General features: G+C 36.7%; 1 protein-coding gene across 3 annotated transcripts in view; it reads right to left on the bottom strand.

Moving 5' to 3' along the window:
* Positions 1-21790, bottom strand: part of PREX2 (phosphatidylinositol-3,4,5-trisphosphate dependent Rac exchange factor 2) — a 332829-nt gene that overhangs the window by 243988 nt on the left and 67051 nt on the right. For all 3 annotated transcript variants that reach the window (XR_005211591.1, XR_005211590.1, XM_037802580.1), the window contains exons 2-6: positions 20541-20612; positions 19142-19264; positions 16720-16824; positions 7679-7780; positions 3872-4033 (exon numbers count right to left, since the gene is read on the bottom strand). Coding sequence is in view for 1 of the 3 variants with exons in the window: in XM_037802580.1 (XP_037658508.1) it covers positions 3872-4033; positions 7679-7780; positions 16720-16824; positions 19142-19264; positions 20541-20612 (564 nt within the window). In the remaining 2 variants the exon portion in view is untranslated. The remainder of the gene's footprint in view (positions 1-3871; positions 4034-7678; positions 7781-16719; positions 16825-19141; positions 19265-20540; positions 20613-21790) is intronic.

Raw genomic sequence — 21790 nt, 5'->3', positions numbered from 1 at the left:
ACTAATTCCCTCCCTTATCTTTTATTATGATTTTTTTTCTAGATTTGAGAGACCAAGTCCAAACCGGCATATCAAGAACTGAAAGCTGAATTACTTAATGACATCATGTTATTGAGAAGCCTTGTCAATGTACCTCAGTATGACTCAAAAGTTTACAGTTTTCATTAGAATAAAATCCATCAACCCAAGCAGCAGATAAAACGAGTGTTCCTTTTCTAAGAAAAGAATCAGTGCTTCTGATTAAACAGCTAATAAACTTCCCTTCCAAGGCATATTAATGACCCACAATTACCTTCAGTAGAATATCTTGTGGAATGTTTTGACTTTTGGGGTAAGATAGATGACTGGGATAAAATAAATTACACTAATAAAATATATAACTTCAAAAGTGAGCAATTAAAATGTAAACCACTGAGCTCCTGTGGTGGCAGTCACTATATAAATGCTGATATAAAACTAACTCAAAATGCAGGTTTATTTTTAAATGGCAAGCAGGAAAACTGATTTATCTGAAGAATTCACTAAACTTTTACTTGAATGAGCAAAGAAAACAAGCTTTAGAATAGGTCTGCCAATTTTTGCACTTAAACTCTGCTAATTGTTAATTTTAAGACCTTGGGTAAGTTATTTAACTCCCTCCTTTTTATTGAATCTATATAATGAATGAATCATAATAAACCTATAAAATAATGAATCATAATACCTCAGCAATCTGATAAGAGGCTCTGCAATATTGCATACAATGGTGGATCAGTATCTCCCCAAAAGGAAATCGGATGATTATCAGTCAAGGACTTCTGCCCTCTCCAAAGCAAACTGATCCAGCTAGGTTAGTAGGATGCTGAATTTTGATCCTGACTCTAAAATAGAGTAATATAAAGACAGAAAAAATTATTAAGCCCCATTCTTTTTAGCAAGGGCACCAATGAGACTGCCAAACAGTTCCAGCTGCCTGGACACCCTTTTGAAGTCTGAATCTAAAGAGTTTCTGTTGATTCTGTGAGCTACCTAGTATCTTTTCAGTTCATTTGTTTTCTTTTAGTTTCTGTTGCTTGCAACCAAAGAACCTTAAGTAATACAACACCATCAGTAGGTAACTGCATATTTTAGACAAATGAGGCCAATATCTCTCAAGGGTAAAATCCAACCACTGAACCAAAGCTTTAAACTACGACCTCACATTTGCATAGTGGTTTACAATATTCAAAGCACTTTCACTTATTTCACTTGACCCCTGCAATAACTACATCATATATAAAAGTTTGATGTATTATCCTCAAACTAAGGGTCAGTGTCCAGACTGCAAACCAAGTCTGTTAAACAGCTATTCTCTTTTCACTATATCATGAGATTTGGAAACAATAACTTTCAATTGATTATTCACCTAAATTCAAAATAATGGAGTGGAAATGATCATTTTAAAGGACAAAATACTAGGTAGGAAAGTTATCTGAGAGATTTTATTGTAAAAAGCCTTCATTTGATTAATGGGGAAATAAGACCCTAGATAATTAAGTGACTTATTTGAGAGAATAATCCATCTATAATGGAAATAATGCAAATTCATGGCACATAAGACTTGTATCTAGAACCTCAGAATATTAGCTACTGAAGCAAGTGGCTCATCTCTACGGTGTTTTCTCTAAACTGTCTGTGGAAGCTTACAGAAGGAGATAGAGAGCGAGCTGTTTCCCAACTCGGCTCAAGACTCTCAAACTTGAAAACTCTTTAAAGAATTCTACATTCTGCCATGCCATCTTATAGCTGTCTTTTTCCCTGTCTAATCCCAAAGCCACTCCATATATATCCACATAGCTACCTGAAGGCTGGGCAATAATTCCCACTGCCAATTCAAAGGTAGCTCTGCAGCCCATTCCCACTCCCTCCCAAGGCCCAAATTCATCCTGTATGACCCTATGACCCTCTATCTGGTACACCTCCTTGGTTCTAGCAGATTAGCAGTTCCTCCCAAACTGCCCAAAAGGGACCGGCTATGACCCTCGCCCTCTGAGAGCCACAGCTTTCCAGGGTGATAGACTGGAATGGGAAATCAGGTTCTAATCACAAGTTGCCAGCCAGATGGCTGAGTCCTGCTCTAAGCTGCATTCCCCCAAAACTCCCAAATTGCTGTGTGGCTGTGTCTTATCCCATCATTTTCAAATTATACTCAAATAGAAATTGTGTTGCAATCCTTCTTAGAAACTGACATTCAGATTATCTTCCTTGTGCTTGCAGGAACTGTATCCATACCTGGTATTTCTGAATGCACCAAAAAATTCCCTACACTCCAGCCAGTTTCCCCTGCCTCTGTGTGCCATCTTCCTGTGGCACTCAGGGTGTTGGAAAACCACAGCTGGTGAAGTCTAGGCATCCCTAGCTGTGGGCTACATAGGACTTCGGGTGGCCCACATGCTCCCCTGGAGGAACCGGTAGTCCCCGTAAGTAGCATCCGTAGCTTTTAAGGAATCTCTCTCTTTCCTACAGCACATTCCAATTTTAGGAACACACAGTGAAGAAAAAAAAAAAACAAAATTGTGAGAGTCCATTTCCCAGAGTACCGAAAAGAGTCTCTGAAGTTTTTGTTTTAGTAAAAGGCCTGGCAGAATTCTCTGACAAATCCTGCAACATAAAGCAAGACCAGTTTTCCTTCCAATTTCTGAGTGACAACAGAACTGCAAAAGCAAACTTTACTCCATTCTTCTCATCACAGCGGGACAATGGCTCCCTGGGAAAAGAATTATCATCATGAATCAACTGCAAAACATACAACCATTTGAACTGGTTGAAAGAGGGAACATTCATACTGAAATGTGAGGTCACCAAGGACACTTGAAATGGAAGAATATAAACTCCCATTAGCAATTTAAATGATTCATAATGGAGAGTGGACAAAAAGAAGAATTCCCTGAGATCAATTTTTAAGGTTTCTTTGCAAGTCTTGGTAGACATACTTTAGATCTACATAGAAACCAACATTTTAAGAATAAGAAACAAATGAGTTAAATATAAAGCCCTGACATAAAAGCAATCCACTTGCATTTGTGTGACACAGTATTTGGTTGGGGACATTTTAAATCTTCTTTGCACTTAAAAAAATTATCTTAATTGCTCACCGTATAACCAGAAAAAATTATCCTAGTCCAAAGCTTATGCTACTTTAATTTAAAGCAACTTAAAGACAGAATTTTAGTTTACTCTTTGTGTAGCGCTAAAGTAAACAGAATTCCAACCTCACATAATAGCTGGAATTCAAAGTTACCATAGCCGAAAACACTCAACAGATTCTCAATATTTCTCATTTGCTTTTTGTTATTTTTAAAATCATTCTTTAGTGAACCATGGAGCCATAAAATTTTTCACCTTGAATGGAGTTTAAAAATCACATCATACCCAGTATCTTCATTTTAAAAATGAAGAAATCAAAACTCCAGAGAGATTAAGTAGATCAAAATGAAATTCAACATCAAGCCTCTAATTCAGAGTCTGAAAATAATAGCTCAGCACACATAATGAACCTTATTCCCCTTGGTTACTTTCTCCAGGATTCAGGCTATGCACTTATCGACCAAAGTTAAGACAGGAAAAATGATAATCATGATGGACAAATACTGGAATACGAAAGCTTATAGCCACACAGTATTGACTGGCTCCAGAACAAAGAACACAGGGGAGATAAATGTCAATTAATTGTCACCTTAAAGATATTTAAATATAATAACAAAAATTAGCACTTTTCGGAATTGATTAAAGTCCTCTAGAATTATTTAGGAATATGACCATTTATGACTCCATCTAGTAGCAATAATTCTGCACAGAGCTTATACCACAACAAAAATATTTTAAGCCTGATTGTTCAGTAAAGTGAATGTACCTCCCAGCCTTCAATGTGAGATTGCCATTCCTCTAAAACTTCTAATTTTTCCATCTGTCTCTTGGCTTCGTTGATGTTGGAACAGACAGCTTTCATGGCTTGGAGTGCTTCCATCACGGCTGCGTAGTCGCTGTGTTTCCTTGGAGTCCGCTTCAGCAACTCCTGTTTATACACAAAAAACAAATCACCCTTTGATCTTCATTTTTCGGGTACAGCAGGTTCAGACTGACCAGGAAATGAAAACTGCAAAGATCACTGGAGCCACTGTTTTAAGTGACATCACTAACTCCGCTAAGACAAAGATAAAAAACAAAAGGCCAAATCAATGAGTAAGTGTTACCCCAATGCTCATTTTGCAATCACTTTAGTTTTTCCCTTAAAATTATTTTGTTTTTAAAAACTAAGTTAGAGTTCTCCTTTTTAAATCCTCAACTATCTCACCTGGAACATGTAATTTTTTTTATAAGCTTGACTTTTTTTTAACAGAAGCACATTTTTATACATTAATTTCATTTTCCTAGAGCCTTTACCAGAATAATAAACCTTCAAATGAATATGTCCCATAATTTTAAAAATAATTTAAATTTCTTATTTTTCTGACAATTTTTGGAGAAACTATGAAAACTTGTCATAAGCAAAGCAAAAATTTTAAATAATGCTCTGTACTCCAGCAAAACAAAAAATTTATAAATTCCACAATACCCCATCATCAAAGGAGCAATTTATGTATTTTCCCCAATAACTCCGATTTATTTTCTGTGATGAATGAACTGCCATACACCTCTTAGTAGCTTTCTTTTTGGTCTTTGGTTGTAGGTTTTTGTTTGTTTCTGGCTTTTTATTTATATATTTTTTCTAAAAATTCAGGATATCAGGAGAAATTCTTTAATCCTTTAATATATTAAAAGGTCTTAGTTGTTGTTTAGAAGCACAAAATTAAACATCTTCACCCACTGTCTAGACAGCTGGGACCACATTGCTTTTTAATTAGTCATTTGTTTCTCTACCACAGTTGCCATCATCATCATCATGTAACTAACACACAGTTACTGAAAACCTGAGGCAAATTCTTTGCAAGCATTTTCTTAATTCTCAAAATACAGTGGGAAAATAGGCAGTTGTTATACTCCCGTGAGTTGTGTTATTGTTCAAAATTCTGCCATAACGATTGACCCTGTATTCAACAGGTTCACACTATGTTCTGCAGTGCTAACACCAAAAGAAAACACATTACATCACTCCAAATACAAGTTTTACAAAGATAAACTGGATCACAAAATCATACAAGAGACACGCATACTTCTCCAGAAATTGTAAAGAGTAGAAGCCTTTGTAAATTATGTGAAGGGTAAACTCAGTCTGTGGGCCATGATTTGGGGCCCTGTGGAATTGTGCCTAATGGGTATCTGTGGAGTTGAGACACAAATTTAGTTAATGGGAAACAGCAACAGAAATGCATCACTGACAATCTTCTGACAGTTACTTGCTATGAAACATGGAACGATTGACCAACCCAACAATTTCAAGTACCACAAATAAAACCAACCTATGTTTAACATTATAGTCTAATCCCTTTACTGTTTTTCCCTGGATAAATGAAACCATCCCAAACCAAAGAAATTCCTTCCTTCTCTGCCTCTGCTTGTCTCTCAGCCTTTATCTCTCCGGGTCTCAGCCCCACACCCCACCGTGGCTGGCTCTGGGCCCTCTCCCCACCTCAGCCCTGTCTGTGCCCCGCCTCACCCCACCCCCCACCCCTGACTGACCATGGGTGAAGAGGCCCAGGGGGGCTCCCAGCCTCTGCCTCTCCCAAGCTTGGGAGGGGGGGACAATACCAGCTTGGGTGGAGACAGCGGTACAGGAAGGGCTCTCCCCTGTCAGCCCCACCAGCCCCCCTCTGCCCAGCCACAGTTTTCCCTTTCTTCGCTTCCTCCCCCTCCACCTCCTGTTTATGCAGGCCACAGGGCCTACCCCATGGAGCAACCCTTGCCACCAGGATAATAAAAAAATAATAATAAAGCACAGTTTTTCAGCTGATTGTACCAGAAAAATAAATGTCAACACCAGCACATCTACTAATGAGTTAATAGCATCCCATGGCCTGTCTTTTTCATGTTTCTTTGCAAAGGTAATATTCAAAAAAAGGGAAAGTATGTCATCTATCCACGGCTCACAGGGGCTCTGAATTGGTCTCCTTCTTGCTAAGCAAGGATGTGTCCATGATCCTATTTTTTGAGAGCTCAGTTCAAACACCTGATGTCATCCATAGCCAGAGATGAGTGACTCAGAACAATCATCAGGTTGTATTTTTCTTAACCCCATCCCTTCTTACTCTTAGAACAAACAAATCCCCTGGGACCCCAAAACGAGGAACAGGAACATCTGCAGTTGTAAGTACACATCCAAATCTGGGTCACCAACTCAGAGGTTTAGAGGGATTCCCAAAAAGACGGAAATCACTTTAAACCAATATTTTCTACCCCTCTGCAAGACCATGCCAAAGCTGCGCAAAACTGGGCACCCATGTGTGACCTTCTCTGTGTGGTTCCTTACAGCTTAACCAAGCAGCTTTAGACTTGTTTTCCTTTTCAAACAAATTTACACAGATATGCAATTATGAAATTGACTATAGTTGTAATAAAAAAAGGATTAGTACAAATTCATAACATTTATTTCCTAAAGTGAATCTATAAGAACATCAGGTAATATGTCTATAGTAATCTGCAGTATGGATTAATTTAGTATTTAACACATTTTTTTTAGTATTTTGAGACAATAAGATAGCAAGTATTACACAATATTATTAAAATAAATGAAAACCAAATATTTATGAATAATAATGGAGTATTTATAGGGTATATACTATGCTAAATGTTTTAAGTGAAATGACTCAATTATTATCATTATTTAATCCTTTATACAAACACAAACACACATACACACACACATATTCCTAAAGTGTATACTATAATTTCATCATCCTCGTCATCATCTCTGTTTCATAAATGAAAAACCAAGACATTAGGGGGTCAGGTGATGTGCCTCAGTCACACAGCTAGTAAGCAGAGTTAGGATCTGAATCACAGCCATGTGCTCAACCACCATCCCAAACTGCCTACCCTGATGTTAAGAGTTCCAAAAAAATATAATTTCAAAAATCACAGTTCTAACCTATTCAGAAACCCTCCTCCTAAGAGCAGTAGTTAGTACATTACAATATATTTTTCATAGTAAAAACACTTAATTGTAATGAGGCAATCAGTGGACCTACAGTCATTAGTGGGGCACTTCCTATCCCTCAGAAGCAGGGTTTTCTTGGCACATTTACTGTCCCATGTGCTCCACACCATTTCCTTGCAATAATGATTAAAAAGCAAGGTTCTGAAATTATGTAACTTTGACCTTAACGTTATTAGCATCATGAAGTCACCAATGTTAGAGGAAATTAAAAAATACAGCCAACAGTGAGTTTACTGGAGATAACTATACGAACTATAGACAAAGAGCAACAGAACACTGACCACAGTGTATTTAATGGAACCTATCTTAAAGGGAGCATGTGAAACTAATGCACTTACTCTAAATCAAGCTCAAACGGGTATGTTTTCTAGAAAGAATACTAAAAGCTTCCTTTCCCATAAGCGTTGTTTCCCGCCCCACATTTCAATGAATGGTCATTTTTCCCCAAAACTATGGTCTGCCTTTGCCTCATAATGCCAGACTGTTGGAAAGAGATTTTAAAACAAGCTCATCAGCAAAATATGCAGGTATAACAAAAAGTGCTACAATGAAACAAACATAAAATACCTTCAGAAGAAGAGGGTACTTGCATATTCTTTGAATTGGTGTTACTAAATATCCTTCCAGGGGAACATCTGTGTTCTTTCTTCCGCCAAGTAGCATGCAGTTCTGGGTGAAAAGAAACATAATTAAATCCAATTTTTAAACCAGAGGCTATATAAAACTTTCCTCTACCATGAAGTTCTTTGCTGAAGACTTGTGAAAGTATAGGTTTCTATATAGCTTCTCTCTTAGAATCGCATATTCAGTCACAAATAACATTTTCAGAGAGAGAAGGAAAAATATTTTTGCCTTTCACATTAGTTGCAGAAATCAAAATCTTTTCAAATCCATAAGTGGTTTTGAATCTATGCCTTAAAAGTTAATTCCAAATATATTCTCCCGAGTATGAAGAAGTCTGAGGAAAAAAGATAGAAACAAAGAAAGAGATAGAGGAATCAATGAATGGTGGGTGGATGGATGGATAGATAGATAGATGGAATCATGGAAGGATGGATGACAAAAAAACAGATGAAGAGACTATTGTAGAGGAAAAAGGCATAAAGAGAACTGGGTTCTATCACAAGTTTTGCCATTGACTAGCTACGCAACTTGGACTGATTTCAGAATTCCAGTTTCTACTCTGTAAAACTGGCAGGTTTACCAAGTGATCTCACAGTTGCTTAGCAAGATCACTTCACCAATGGCACTGACCAGTCAGTATCAGGGAAGGAGGTCAGATACGATTTTCAGAGGCAAGGTGAATTGCGAAACCTCAAGATCAGAAACCAGAGTGAAATGAAATTGAAAACTTCCATTTAATAGAAAGTGGAAGTCAAGAGTGAATTGACTCAGATAATAAAGTCTTGATCCTCATAGGCATCTGGTCTTTGTGTTTTAAGCAGCAGCTTAAAGAAACTTATATTTGAAACTGATGCTAAAATCTTTTTTCTTCAGTGGCTACTAGAGCGAAAGGCACAGATGAAGTAGTTAATAAATACTGAATGAAGGGAGAAGAGGGACTTTCAAATGTTAAACTGATAACTTAACACCTTTCATACCAATATGTTATCAATATCATTCCATGTTTATGCAGAGGCCAGGCTAAGTGGGTACAAAAAAGGATGCAAAAGGAGGACTGATGGATGGTTGCAGAACAAGTATCTACACTGTCTTAAGCAACTCAACCTCAGCCCAAAACTTGTACATACAAGTCAGCAAAACAAACTCAGAACTGAACTTCACCCAAACATTTCAGAAGGCAGGTAGCAGGTATGTATTCATATTCAAGGATGCTCTCTGGGGATCTCGGCTCTACTGCAAAAAGGTTATTAAACTATTCCTACAAATCATGCATGGTATTTTCCCCAAATAAATCTTATTAATGCACAATTACCAAGATCTCACAATATTTTCCACCCCCTTTACCTAGCTCTGGCCTGAAGTCTACTACTGGAACCATGACTGTTAGTACTGTACGAACTGTCTCAATAAAAGCAGAGGTTGGTCAACATGTTAGACTCGCTTATGAGAGCCAGCACTCTTCCTATGTATACAAATATATATGCATATGTATATATTTCTGAAGTAACAACTCCCAGCCATCTCACTGATGAGTAAAACTTACTGGGATGGCAGCATATCCAAGGACCCCAAATGATACTACTATCACCCGAAATCTGTAATTCATTTAAGCTTTTCACAGGATAAGTATTATGATCCCCTCTTAATGGATAAGGAAAACGATACCAGAAATATAATAAATTCCCTAAAGTTATCCAGATAATTGGTGGCCAGTAAGTACCAGGGCAAGAACTATAAAAGCCAGGGCTTTTTTTGTTTTGTTTTGTCTTGTTTTTGTTTTGCTTTGTTTTTACCAGACTATGCTATAGGGTAATCTAAAAGAAACATTCTTGACTTGTGATTTTTTTTCACTGTGGCTTCTCCCAATTCAGCACACAAGACTAAACTGAGGTGAATCCTGAGTCAGCCCTGCTGAGGACAGAGTGCATTAGAAAAGACAGCGTTTCTTACATTTTATAAAGACCCTTAAAATTTCAGGGGAGTAGGAGCTTCGATTATCCTCTTCCCAAAAAACAACCATAAAACTGGACAAAATTGTCAAACACAATAATTTCAGGTCTCTGAATATCAATTAAGTCAAACAACAAATTAAGAATATTTAGTCACGAAAAACTGCTGAACGTCAGGTAAGAATAGTGGGAGTCTGTGGCATTCTTGGCTCCACCAAGAATGCCACAGCTTGTCCTACACAGTAGCACGATCACAGTGGCACTGCCCTCCAAGGCTACTGATGTAGGGGGCAGACTGGATTGGCCACAGAGGGCTAAAATCCACATCCAATGGTGTATGTAGTCAGTCAGTAAAAACAGCACACTCCACAGGACAAACAGGAAATGGCCACCACAGTTCTGCTAGTGTGCAGTTGCGGTCCTGCTTGGGCAAGTCTCAGGCTTGGCACATTAGACAAAATGTTAACAGGCATAACGTGGAGACCCATAGAGGGCTAGAGAAACTCTGCACTTATCCCTGGCTGACCAGAAATCTGTGCACACACGCAGGGAAGACCTGAAAGGAGCCCACAGAAAGAAAAAGACGGGTCAGACTTGAAAACTGCCTGACCTTTGAATGCGCCCCCACTCCACACTCACACACAGATCCACAGACGACACGGAGAATGATCCCAGCACAACCCCGGACAAGTCACTGACTGACCCCTAAGCTAAGCAGTCACAGGGGTGGCACCTAGAAAGTCAGGTCAAATTATGAAAATAAAAATTAAAAGGTGAACAGAGATCAGCAGCCACATTAAAAAAATTTTTTAATACTGTTAAGAAAATCAACAGATTTAAAATGGCACACCAAAAAATACTTGTTTAATACAAAACCAGGCAGTAGAGGAGGAGCAAAGAACATAATAAAAAGGCACATGTTAATTCCTGAATTTGATGAAAAAATAATAATTTATAGATTAAAAAAGCTCACTATCAATAATTACAGACTAAACCTTCTAATCCAAAGACAGAGATTGTCAGACTGGATGAAAAAGCAAGACCTACTATATGCTATCTACCAGAGACATATTTCAGATTCAAAGACAAATAGTTTTTTAAGTAAAATAATGAAAAAAGGATAGACCACACAAATAGTAACAATCAGAGAGCTATCATGGCTATAATAACATCAGACAACATAGCCTTACTACTGGATACAAAGAGGGACATTTCATAATGATAAATATAACAATTAATGCATAAATATCTAACAACATAACCCTAAAACACACAAAACAAGAACTGATAGATTGAAAATAAAATAGACAATTTAACAATTATAGTTGGGAGATTTTAATATCCCGCTATCGATAAGTGATGGAGTGCCCAGAAAGAAGGATATAGAAGATCTGGACAGTACTGTTAAGAAAAATGACTGGACATTTATAGAACACATTACCCAACAGCAACAAAATATACATAACTTTCAAGCACACAAGTAACATTCTCCATGACAGACCATATGGTAGGCCTTAAAAATTTTCCAATGATTCTTAGGGGATTTAAAATTGATTTAAAGTACACTTGCTGATGAAAATGAAATTAAGTAAGAAACCAATAACAGGAAAAAATTTGGAAAATTCCTAATATTGGTAAGCAAAACCAAAAAAATGTCTTAACTGTGACTATTCTGAGACTTTCCCCTTCTTGCAAACAAACAAGTTAGCCTGCCACAGTTTCATGGATGCAGGCATAAGACATGAGACTCCTGGGTCAGAGATATAGGACAGTTTATTCCTCACAGCACTAGCAGTAGCCGGAGTATCAGCATTCAGGAGCTGGCTTCCCAGCCCCAATTCCCACAGTACTGCACAGAGAGGGCCAAGTGACACAAATACACACTGAGTTGCATCACAAAAGAAGAAATATAAGATTAGAAAATGAGAATGTCTTAATACTGGCAGAAAGCAAGCGTGCACCTTGCTGCACAGGAAGACAGTATCCCTGTCTTCCAAGACTGTTCATGATACAAATATCCTTTAATATATAAGCCAAAACAAAGAAAGTCAGGTCCTCTGCTTAGACAATATACAGAAACAAGAGAGCCCCATTGAGAAACACCTCCCAACACAAACCTCTGAACAAAAATTGGATCAAAGAAATCACAAAGGAAATTAGATTTTTTTAAGAGTGAATAAAAAAAAATAATAGAGGGGTATATGGGAAAAAATGTACTACTGCAAACTATGAACTGTAGTTAGTATTTCAATACTCTTTCATCAACAGTAACAGATGTACTGCATCAATACTATGGGTCAATAATATGGGGAGGAAAAGAAGTATGGGAGGATTAGGGTTTTCCTTTTTATTTTTATTTCTTTTCTGAAGTAATGAAAATGTTCTAAATTAATCATGGGTCTGTACACAAAACTATGTGATGATTCTGTGAATCAGTGACTGTATACTTTGGATTGGTTCAATGCTGTTTGAATATATCTCAATAAAATTGCATTTAAAAAAGTGAATGAAAAAGAAAACACAACATTTCAAATTTTTAAAATGCAACTAAAGTATGTAGAGGGAAATGTATAGCTTAGAAAGGAGAAAAGTTCTCAAACCAATAATCTATGCTTTAACTACAAGAAATTAGAAAAGGAAAAATAAATTAAGCCCAAAGCAAGGAGAAGGAAAGATATAATAAAGATAGACTGGAAATTAATGAAATAGAAAACGGAAAATCAACAGGGAAAAAAAAATCAATAAAATCAAAAGTTGGTTCTTTGTGGAAAACTAAGCATTCAAACCTGTGATCATGAATGAGGCAGAGTGGTGGCCAGGAAGAAGGCAGGCAGAGTGGCATCCAACGAAAGACCCCCTAAGACCAAAGCTCCAGGTCCTTCTACAACCAGCCTTTGAGTTTCCCTTCCCAGGGAAGGTAAACTCATTATTAATTCTTAAGGAAATACAACTCGTTTTAGACAGAAAAAAAAAGTTGGTTCTTTGTAAAGATCAGCATAATTGATACAGCTTTATCTATACTGACAAGGAAGAAAAGACACCTATCAGTAAAATACGGAAAGAAAGACAGGGTATTTCTACTTCCTCTGCAGAAATTAAAATGATTATACGAGAAGAATATAACAACAAATTAGACAGTCAACAAATCAGACAGCTTAGATAAAATTCACAAATTCATAGGAAGACACAAATTACCAAAATTCACTAAAGAAACAAAGAAGAAAATCTGAAAAAAAATGACAATTAAAAAATTTAATTAGTGAAAGCAGAGAATAGACCCTGATGGTGCCAATGATTAGTTCTATCAAATATGGAAAGAAGAAATAGTACCAACCCTACATAAGCTCTTGGAAGGAATACTTCCCAACCTAGTTTATGAGGCCACCTGACACCAAAGACAAACAAAATTCCCTCATGAACAAGATGCAAAAATCTTTAACAAAATATAAGTAAACTGAATCCAGATATTAAACAGAATCATATAACATGATCAAAAATTTATCCCTAAATGCAAGGATGGCTTAACATCTGAAAACTAGTAAACACTGTACACAACACTAATACAAAAAAGGACAAAAACTAAACAATCATACCAATGGATGAAGAAAAAGCCTTCACCGAAATCCAACACCAATTTCTAATAAAAGCTCTCAATAAATGAGGAATGTAATGGAACTTCTTTAACCTGAAAACAGCATCTACAAAAAAGCTACAGCTTAAAGATGAAAGACTGGATGTTCCCCCCTATGATCAGAAACAAGGTAAGGGTGTCTGCTTTTACCACTTTTTTCATCATAATTCTGGAGATTCTAGTCAGTGCCATAACACAATAAAAATAGAGCATCTAGGATTGCAAATGAAGAAATAAAACTGTCTTTATTTTCAGATGAAATGATCCTGTAAGTAAAAAATATCCTAAGAAACTTTTCAAGAAGATGGTGCCAAAAGTGAAGAAGGAAGCCCCTGCCCCTCCCAAAACCAAAGCCAAAGCAAAGACTTTGAAAGCCAAGAAAGCAGTACTGAAAGGCATCCACAGCAACAAAAAAAAAGATCCACATTCACCCACATTCCGGCAGCCCATGATGCTGTGTCTCAAAAGACAGCCCAAATATCCTCTCCCCCAAAAGAAACAAGCTTGACCACTATGCCATCATCAAGTTCCCCCTGACCACTGAGCCAGCCATGAAGAAGACTGAAAACAAGACACTTGTATTAATTGTGGATGTCAAGGCCAACAAGCATCAGATCATACAGATTATGAGGAAGCTCTATGACACTGACATGGCAAAGGTCAACACCCTGATCAAGCCTGATGGAGAGAAAAAGGCATGTGTTTAGTTGACTCCTGACTATGATGCTTTGGATGTTGCCAACAGAATTGGGATCATCTAAACTGAGTCCAGCTGGCAAATTCTAAATATAAGTTTTCTGACCATAGGAAAAAAAAAAATTCCTAAGGAATCTACAAAAATCTGCTGGAACTAAAATGAATTTAGATCGTAAGACGGTTTTTCTTATACCTTTGTTTGATTATGGTTTGTTAATTTTCTTGGGGTATGGTAGGAACATGTTGGAAGCAAAGTAGTTATTTTAGGTTATTTGCTTTTCTTAATCCTTGGCTTTGTTTTGTTTGCAATGTTGTGGTGTTTTTTTGTTGTTTGTTTGTTTTAATTTTTTGATAGTTAAAAACAAACAAAAGAAGATCAATCTACAAAAATCCATTGTGTTTCTATATAACAGGAATGAGCAATCCCAAAAAGAAATTAAGACAATTCCAATCACAATAGCATTAAAAAGAATAAAATAATTAGAAAAAAATAAACAAAATAAGTACAAGACCTGAACACTGACAACTATAAAATTTTGCTATGAGAAATTGAAGAATATATAAACAACAGACATCCCATGTTCATTGATTAAAAGAATCAATATAAGGCAGTGATTCTCTTCAAACTGATATATGGAATCAACACAATCCCTATAAAAATCCCAGAAAGCTTTTTTTTTTTAAGAAACTGACAAGCTGATCATAAAATATGCATGGATACAAAGGACCTAGAAAAGCAAAAACAGTTTTGAAAAAGAACAAATCAGAGAATCTACACGTCCTGATTTCAAACTCACAAAGCTACAGAAACCAAGACCATGTAGTACAGCAAATGGATAGACATACACATCAATGGAACAAAACTGAGAGTTCAAACATAAACCACTATATTCACAGTCAACTGAGTTTTGAAAGGCTAGTCTTTTACACAAATGGTGCCAAGTCAAATGGATATCCAATACACAACAATAATGAACTTGGACTCCTACCACATACCACACATAAAAAGCAACTCAAAATAGACCATGCACCTGAATAGGAGAGAAAACCATAAAATTTCTAGAAGCATCCTTAGATGAAAATCTTTGTGACCTTGAGCTGGGCTAAGATTTCTTAGATAGGACATCAAAGGCATGGTCATAATAGAAAAAGTTGATAAATTGCATTTTGTCCAAATTAAAAGCTTTTAATCTTCAAAAGACAATTTTTTTTTTTTTTTTTACAATCCTCATTACAATATTTTTTAAATGAACAGAGAAGACACCCATTGGGAGGAGGAAATATTTTCAAATTATATTTCTGAGATAGGACTTAAATCCAAGATATATAAAGAACTCTTACAGCTCAATAAGATAAATATCCCAATCAAAAAATAATCAAAAGATTTGAAAAAGCTTTTCACCAAAGTAGACATATGGATGGCTAATAAGCACATGAAAACATGTAAGGTATCTTTAGTCATTAGGGGAACACAAATGAAAACCACCATGAGATATCTATACACCCACTAATTGGCCATAATTTAAAAAAACAAACAAACAAACAAACTGATAATATCACATGTTGAAAAAGACACAGAGAAATTGAAATACTCATACATTGGTGGCGGATATGTCACAACCACTTTGGCAAATCATTTAGCAGTTTCTTAATAAGTGAAACATAAACTTACCATAGACAAAACAATTCCACTCCTAATATCTTCCCAAGAGACATGAAAATATATGTGTGTATATACACATAAATACACACACACACACACACACACACAAAGACCTGTACACAAACGTTCATAGCAGTTTTGTTTATAATAGCCAAAACTGGACCCAGTCTACAAGTTTATTAACCGGCAAATGGATAAACAAAATGTGGTCTATAAACAGAATGGTAGTCGCAATAAGGATGAACCTCAAAAACATTTCACTAAGTAAAAGAATTCAGGCACAATAGAATACATTGTATGATTCCATTTATATGAAATTTCCAGAAAAGGCAAATCTGTAGAAACAAACAGATAAGTGTGTACCTGGAGCTAAAGATGGGAACAGAAATTGACTGTAAGTGAGCATGAGGGAACTTTTGGGGGTGATGGAATGTGGCAATAGCTTCACAACTCCATAATTTGCTAAATATCACTGAATTAATTGCACACTTCAATGTGGTTTTCATTGACAATTACACTGTATAACTAACTGCTGAAATAAATATTTCTGGTGCTATTCTTAAGAAAATAAGCTAAATACACATTCTTGCTGCTTTTATGAAAACTGAGTAGTGACTGTATGTAGGAGAAAGGTCAATCTTTAAATTTCTTTTCTACCTCACCCATGATTTACTTCCTTCCTGTTCCTGCCCTACTTATAGCATTCTTAGGAGAACTAAACGAAACTCTAGGGAGTTAGAGGATATAAAAACAATGACGAACTGTGGAACACAAAACAGTGACGAATGTCATAATTCTCACCAGGAACCTGTGGGGTTTCACAAACAATGCCTCATCAGCCAGGCGGGGACCTTATCAGTGGCTCTGTATACAAGTTATTCCAACTCTCACTTAAATTCATCAAAGGACTGTAGTTTCCTAACCCAAAAATCCTAAAAGAGTTATCCTACCTACAGATGTATATGCCCCAGTGATGCTATTCTTTGGCTCTCTCTGGGCCTATCAACCAATAACAGCATATTTGATGACATAAATATATACTTACCAAAAGAAATGTCCGGATTGTTCTTATTTTGTTAAGTTCCAGAAGCAATTTCTGTGCCTTCTCATGGTTACTACAATATTCATCATAGATACGAAACTTGTCTTTCTGTAAAATCAAGTAAGAGTATAGTCATTTTATTAGTCATTTTGAAATTTTAATCTATATGATGTTCATAAACAAGCTTTAATAAATGTATACTAGATTTCAAGAGCTCTACTGTGTAGGTGTGTGTGCATGTAAATAAATTTTATTTATTATGTTCCCCAATCCATGACGAAGAACAGTCTAGAAGAAGAGATAGACATATAAAATTACACTCCAACATGATTCATGCATTAATAGATACATGATCCAGGTGACAGCAAAGCAGAGATGTGAGTACTTAGCTTTGTTGGGAGGATTCAGATACAGCTTTAAAAAGGAAGTAACATCTGAGCAAAGTCCAAAGACATGAATCCAAGATTCTCATGCAGGTAGAAGAAAGGCATTTTAGGTAGAGGGAAAACCATGTGCCTGATCACACAGAAATAAAGAAACATAGTACCTGGAAGTTCAAATACACCCATCTGGACAGACGTGTTGAAGAAGGACACTGACAAACTGGGAAATATCCAGAAATAAGTGAGTAAAATAATGATGGACCTTGAAGACACTACTTAAGAGAGGTCATTTCAGAAGGAGGTGTTTGTTAATAGAGAAAAGTATGGAAAGTTAAAATAGAAAAGAAATAGTAGCTACTTTCAAATAGCTGTCATGTTTTAGGATTTACAGCTGCATGTAGTTTCAAAACACAAAACCAGGACAGCTACTTGGAAACTGCAAGGACAGTGATGGGCAGGCTTGAGATCAATACAATTTTCTAACAATTTACAGCTATTCACCAAAAGTGAGCAAGTAGAAACAAAATTATCTTTCATAGAGGTTATAAAGAACATTCTTTCATAGAGGAGGAATTTCACCATCCTGATCAGCAATGTCTCTTCCACGTGTAAGATTTTCTCAAAGAGGCTATGATCAATAGCTACCAAAGCAGTACCAATAAAAAGAAAAAGACAAAACTTAGTGATCAAATGTTAGAGCAGGAGTAACCTTCAAAATACCAAAGACACGCATTTAGAAACACTAAGTGCTATTTTATATAGCCAGCAGAGAATGTATTGAATTACCTATCTCAAGAGAGAGTATGAGCCAGAACAAAATAAACTTCAGAAATAGTTGAGCTGAATTCATGGATGACAGATTCATAATGTGTTATTGAGGAAACGGGTGTCAGGGTGCAAGATTCCCATGTGCAACCACTGGCCCGAGAGAGCAACTAGTCCAACCGGAAGTTTCCAGTTCTTTCATGAAAGGGAACAGGCTGTGGTAAGCGGACAAAAACACGCCTGGCTTCCAGCTGTGTCGAATAAAAGCACAGCTTGATCTTCCTACACCCAAGGAGCCTCTCTACCTTTATTAAAATTATCTTTATGAAACATTTTCTGATAAAAATAAACTATAGCCTTCTCATTACATACAAAAATAAAAATGTCTTCATAAGGAACTATCAGAAATAAAATATAAAAAGTGTACTCTATAACAGAATACTCTCACACATTTTTAAGTAAGACATTAATTGCATAGCATTTCCATAAATATAATGTACTCAAATTGGTGTTCGGAAAATTAGCATCCGTGGAGTGGTATAAATAGCTGCACTATTTCTTGGTTTTTACTATGAAATGTCCTTTAGTTCTGAAGGCAGATTTCTCTTTTGCAGGTGGCTTTTTATTTTGCTTATTGATTGCATGCTTTCAGTTTCATGTAAGAAGATACAAAACTGATCATGCAGACTATTTGAATCAACTATGTTCATAAATGTGTGCTGACTTGTTAATTCTTCTGCTCTGTCTGCTCAGGGCAGCCTTCTAACAAACCTTCTACTCCTGGAGGGAGATTCAGATATGGGCATCTGTGTATCTAGAACCACTGGGCTTGTTCACCCCCAGGCTTGTCACGAGTCAATTAACAAGGGAACACTGGAACTAATAAAAGCCTTATCGTGCCACTATAAGAGTGAGGATTTTCTGCCTCAAAAAGAAAAATGTTCTATGTTTGACGGAAACATAAAAATCCATTCATTATGAACAGCCGGAATATTCATTAGAATTCAAAGCTACAGAAGACTGCGAAGAACTAACTTGCTGGGGAAAAGAAAAGGCTGTTTATTCTTAACTGAATAAAATGGATGATGAGGCACTCTCCCCATTTCTGGCTCTAGATAGAAGATTTTATTGGCCTTAAAAGACCCCAAACTTTTGGAGTCAGATTTTACTTCTAATGCTGAAATCACAAATACCACCATGCCAAGAGCTAAACCTTAAAATATAGGGGGGTAGGGGGTTGAGGGAGCTTATAAAGTAAACATGGAAAGTTATCCTACAAAGTGAAGAAAGCAGGTTCCCACTTCTTGTTGAGCATTAGGTTCAGGGTCCAAGCATTCTTCCACAACTTTTAAGAATTCTTTATGTACTGCAAGAATATCTTCAATGTTTGAGAACAGTATCTGTAAATAAACAAATATGTAAGTGCAGCAGAGAACCAGTAAAAAAAAAAAAAAATTTTTTTTTAATCTATGAAAGCACCGCTAATAATCTATCAGAGCACTCCCTCCAAAGCTCACCGGCTTTTTAGTATCCATTCCTCCCTTTCTCTTTGCTGGCCATCCCCTCTACCCCATAATTCTCTGGGAACAAAGAACCTACTCCTGGCTTTCAAAGCAAATTGTGATTGGTTGAACTCAAGCGTGATATTCCACACCATTCCCCAAGATGGGCTTTAGATAAAAAAAGAGTGGGCAAATTTTCTGGCAGGCTTTTCTGGAGAGGGACCTCTTTTCTGGAATGTGCCATGCCTGGAAGCGACTGGAGGAGCCAGTCCAAGTGCAAAGCTGATTACCTGGATGGTAGATGGGAGAATGAGAAAGTAACTGGCAACCTTGGTCACCAACCTGAGTCACCAGTCCTGAAACTTCTGTCTGGAGTTCCTAATATGTGAGCTAATGTATCTTCTAATCAATCTGAGGAACTGTTTCTTTTGCTTGCAACCAAAAGCACGCCACTAAAAAGTTGCCATGGTCGGTTAGCCCTTTAACTCATGGGAAAATAGAGTTAGGAACAAAATCAGTAGAGCCTGTGAAATCCTTAGAAATATTATTTTCAGCAAATTAGCACCACCAATAAATATCAATGATGACTTATACAACTTGGATGAGTAATAACTACAGAACAATAACTGTTCATTTACTATCACTTATTTTTTTTTCAAGACTTTTCACAATTTTCCATCACTACAGTTTAAAAGAAATGCTTGCTTATGCATCTGCTCCTTAGTTGAAGATACCAAGTGGACTTCTTTTCCTGCACCAGCAGACGTTCCAAAGCATTTGGTCCTTAGTGAACATGGAGACTGGAAGTAGCTTTTGCCCACATCAGGTTGTTGAGCCATCTCTAGCAGTAGCCTTTCACACAGCTCAGCTCCCTCCCTTCTCATGGATGCTAAGGTTCCCAGTTCTCAGGTTTATTTTTCTTCCTCTTTTGAAACATTCCAAGCTCTCTCATTATAACATGTCTCTCTGTCTTCTATGTCATCCTCTTAACCTCCTATTTCTTTTCCCAAACCCTAGTTCTCCTTTTTCTAATTATCACCAACACAAGTCACTGGCACAAAGACTTATACTAAAACAGATGAAAGGTTGAAGGATACTATAGTAACATCCCATAGATAAAATTGTATCTAAGGGCAACATGTGCTTGGGTCGAGGACCAATTATACTTCCTCACCTTCACTGTCTCCTCTGTTACATTTTTGTCAACTTTTGATGCTGCACACTGGTTCATTCGGTGTAAAAATGCCTGCATGAAATAAGAAAAGGTGTTATGAGGGTAACATGAGGTTAATAAAAATAACTAGGTGGTGATTAAAATTAAATTTTTTACAAGAAACAAAAGTCTGAAAATCCAATTGTTGGATATAATAGTTTTGTTATAAAAGGTGAACCCTTATACTTGCTACTTCTACTTGGGAATAATAACTCCTTTACAGTGTTAGTTGGCTCAGGGCCAAAAATGATGAACTATAGATAAATTAAATTATCTACTTGTATCTCAAAGTTATATGGTGAACATGTGGAGTCAGATGTTTCCTAAACTTCTAAGGCTTGTAAAGCACAAAAATCTAATATAAATGGTATTTCTAATCAAAAATTAAAAGACTAGAAATTCTTAAGTGACAACCCCCCACCCCTTATAACTGAGAGAAAGAGTATGTGTGTGTATGCTCCCTGCAAATCGTCAGTTCTAAGGACAGCCCTTCAAGCAGAAATGGAAAAATTTTCCCTTTCCTTCTACCAGCACCAACCCCCATCTTCAGGAATCCAGAATTTGTATTTCTGAGATCAGGTCTGGGTTCTCCACAGCTCCATGGTAAGCAAATGAGTTCATTAGCATTTCAAAGATATGGACTCTTCTTAAAGGCCTTACGCTCTAATGGCTAAACAAGCTCTTATTACCGAAAAGAAAAAAAAAAAAAAAAGGATGGAAAGAGTTCTTTATACCGGTCCTTAAAAAAAGAAAGTTTAGAAGGAAAAGGAGAAAGGACTTCCCCTCTGGCAAATGTGAATCGAGTCCACTGAGATACCATCCATTAACTACCTGGTAACCAGGTGAGTTCATTCCTTCCCTTACCAGTCCTAATGCCTGCCAAGTCAGGGTATGACTTTGCAGCCCACCAACTCCCCAGAACAAGCATAAACTCTAGGGAACCTCTGCAGACAGCATCAAGCAAATGAAAATTAAAATAAGAATAGTGTGTTTGACATAAGATATTTCAAAAGATTTGTAAGAGCAACAAAACTCAGGAATGTTCAGAAGGTTCAGAAACTATCAGCCTCAATACATTTCTAATAAGACAACTTGAAAATGATTCAACCAGTTCATGTTTCAGATTCCACAACACTACAAAGCCATATTAGTGCTGATATCCCCACCCCATTAACTTCAGCAGAATTAATTAAAAATGAATAAAAAGTAAT

Source organism: Choloepus didactylus, chromosome 14 (genome assembly GCF_015220235.1).
Source record: "Choloepus didactylus isolate mChoDid1 chromosome 14, mChoDid1.pri, whole genome shotgun sequence".
Lineage (NCBI taxonomy): Eukaryota > Metazoa > Chordata > Mammalia > Pilosa > Megalonychidae > Choloepus > Choloepus didactylus.
Note: the sequence above shows the minus strand (reverse complement) of the source record. Positions and strands in the feature narration are given on the sequence as shown.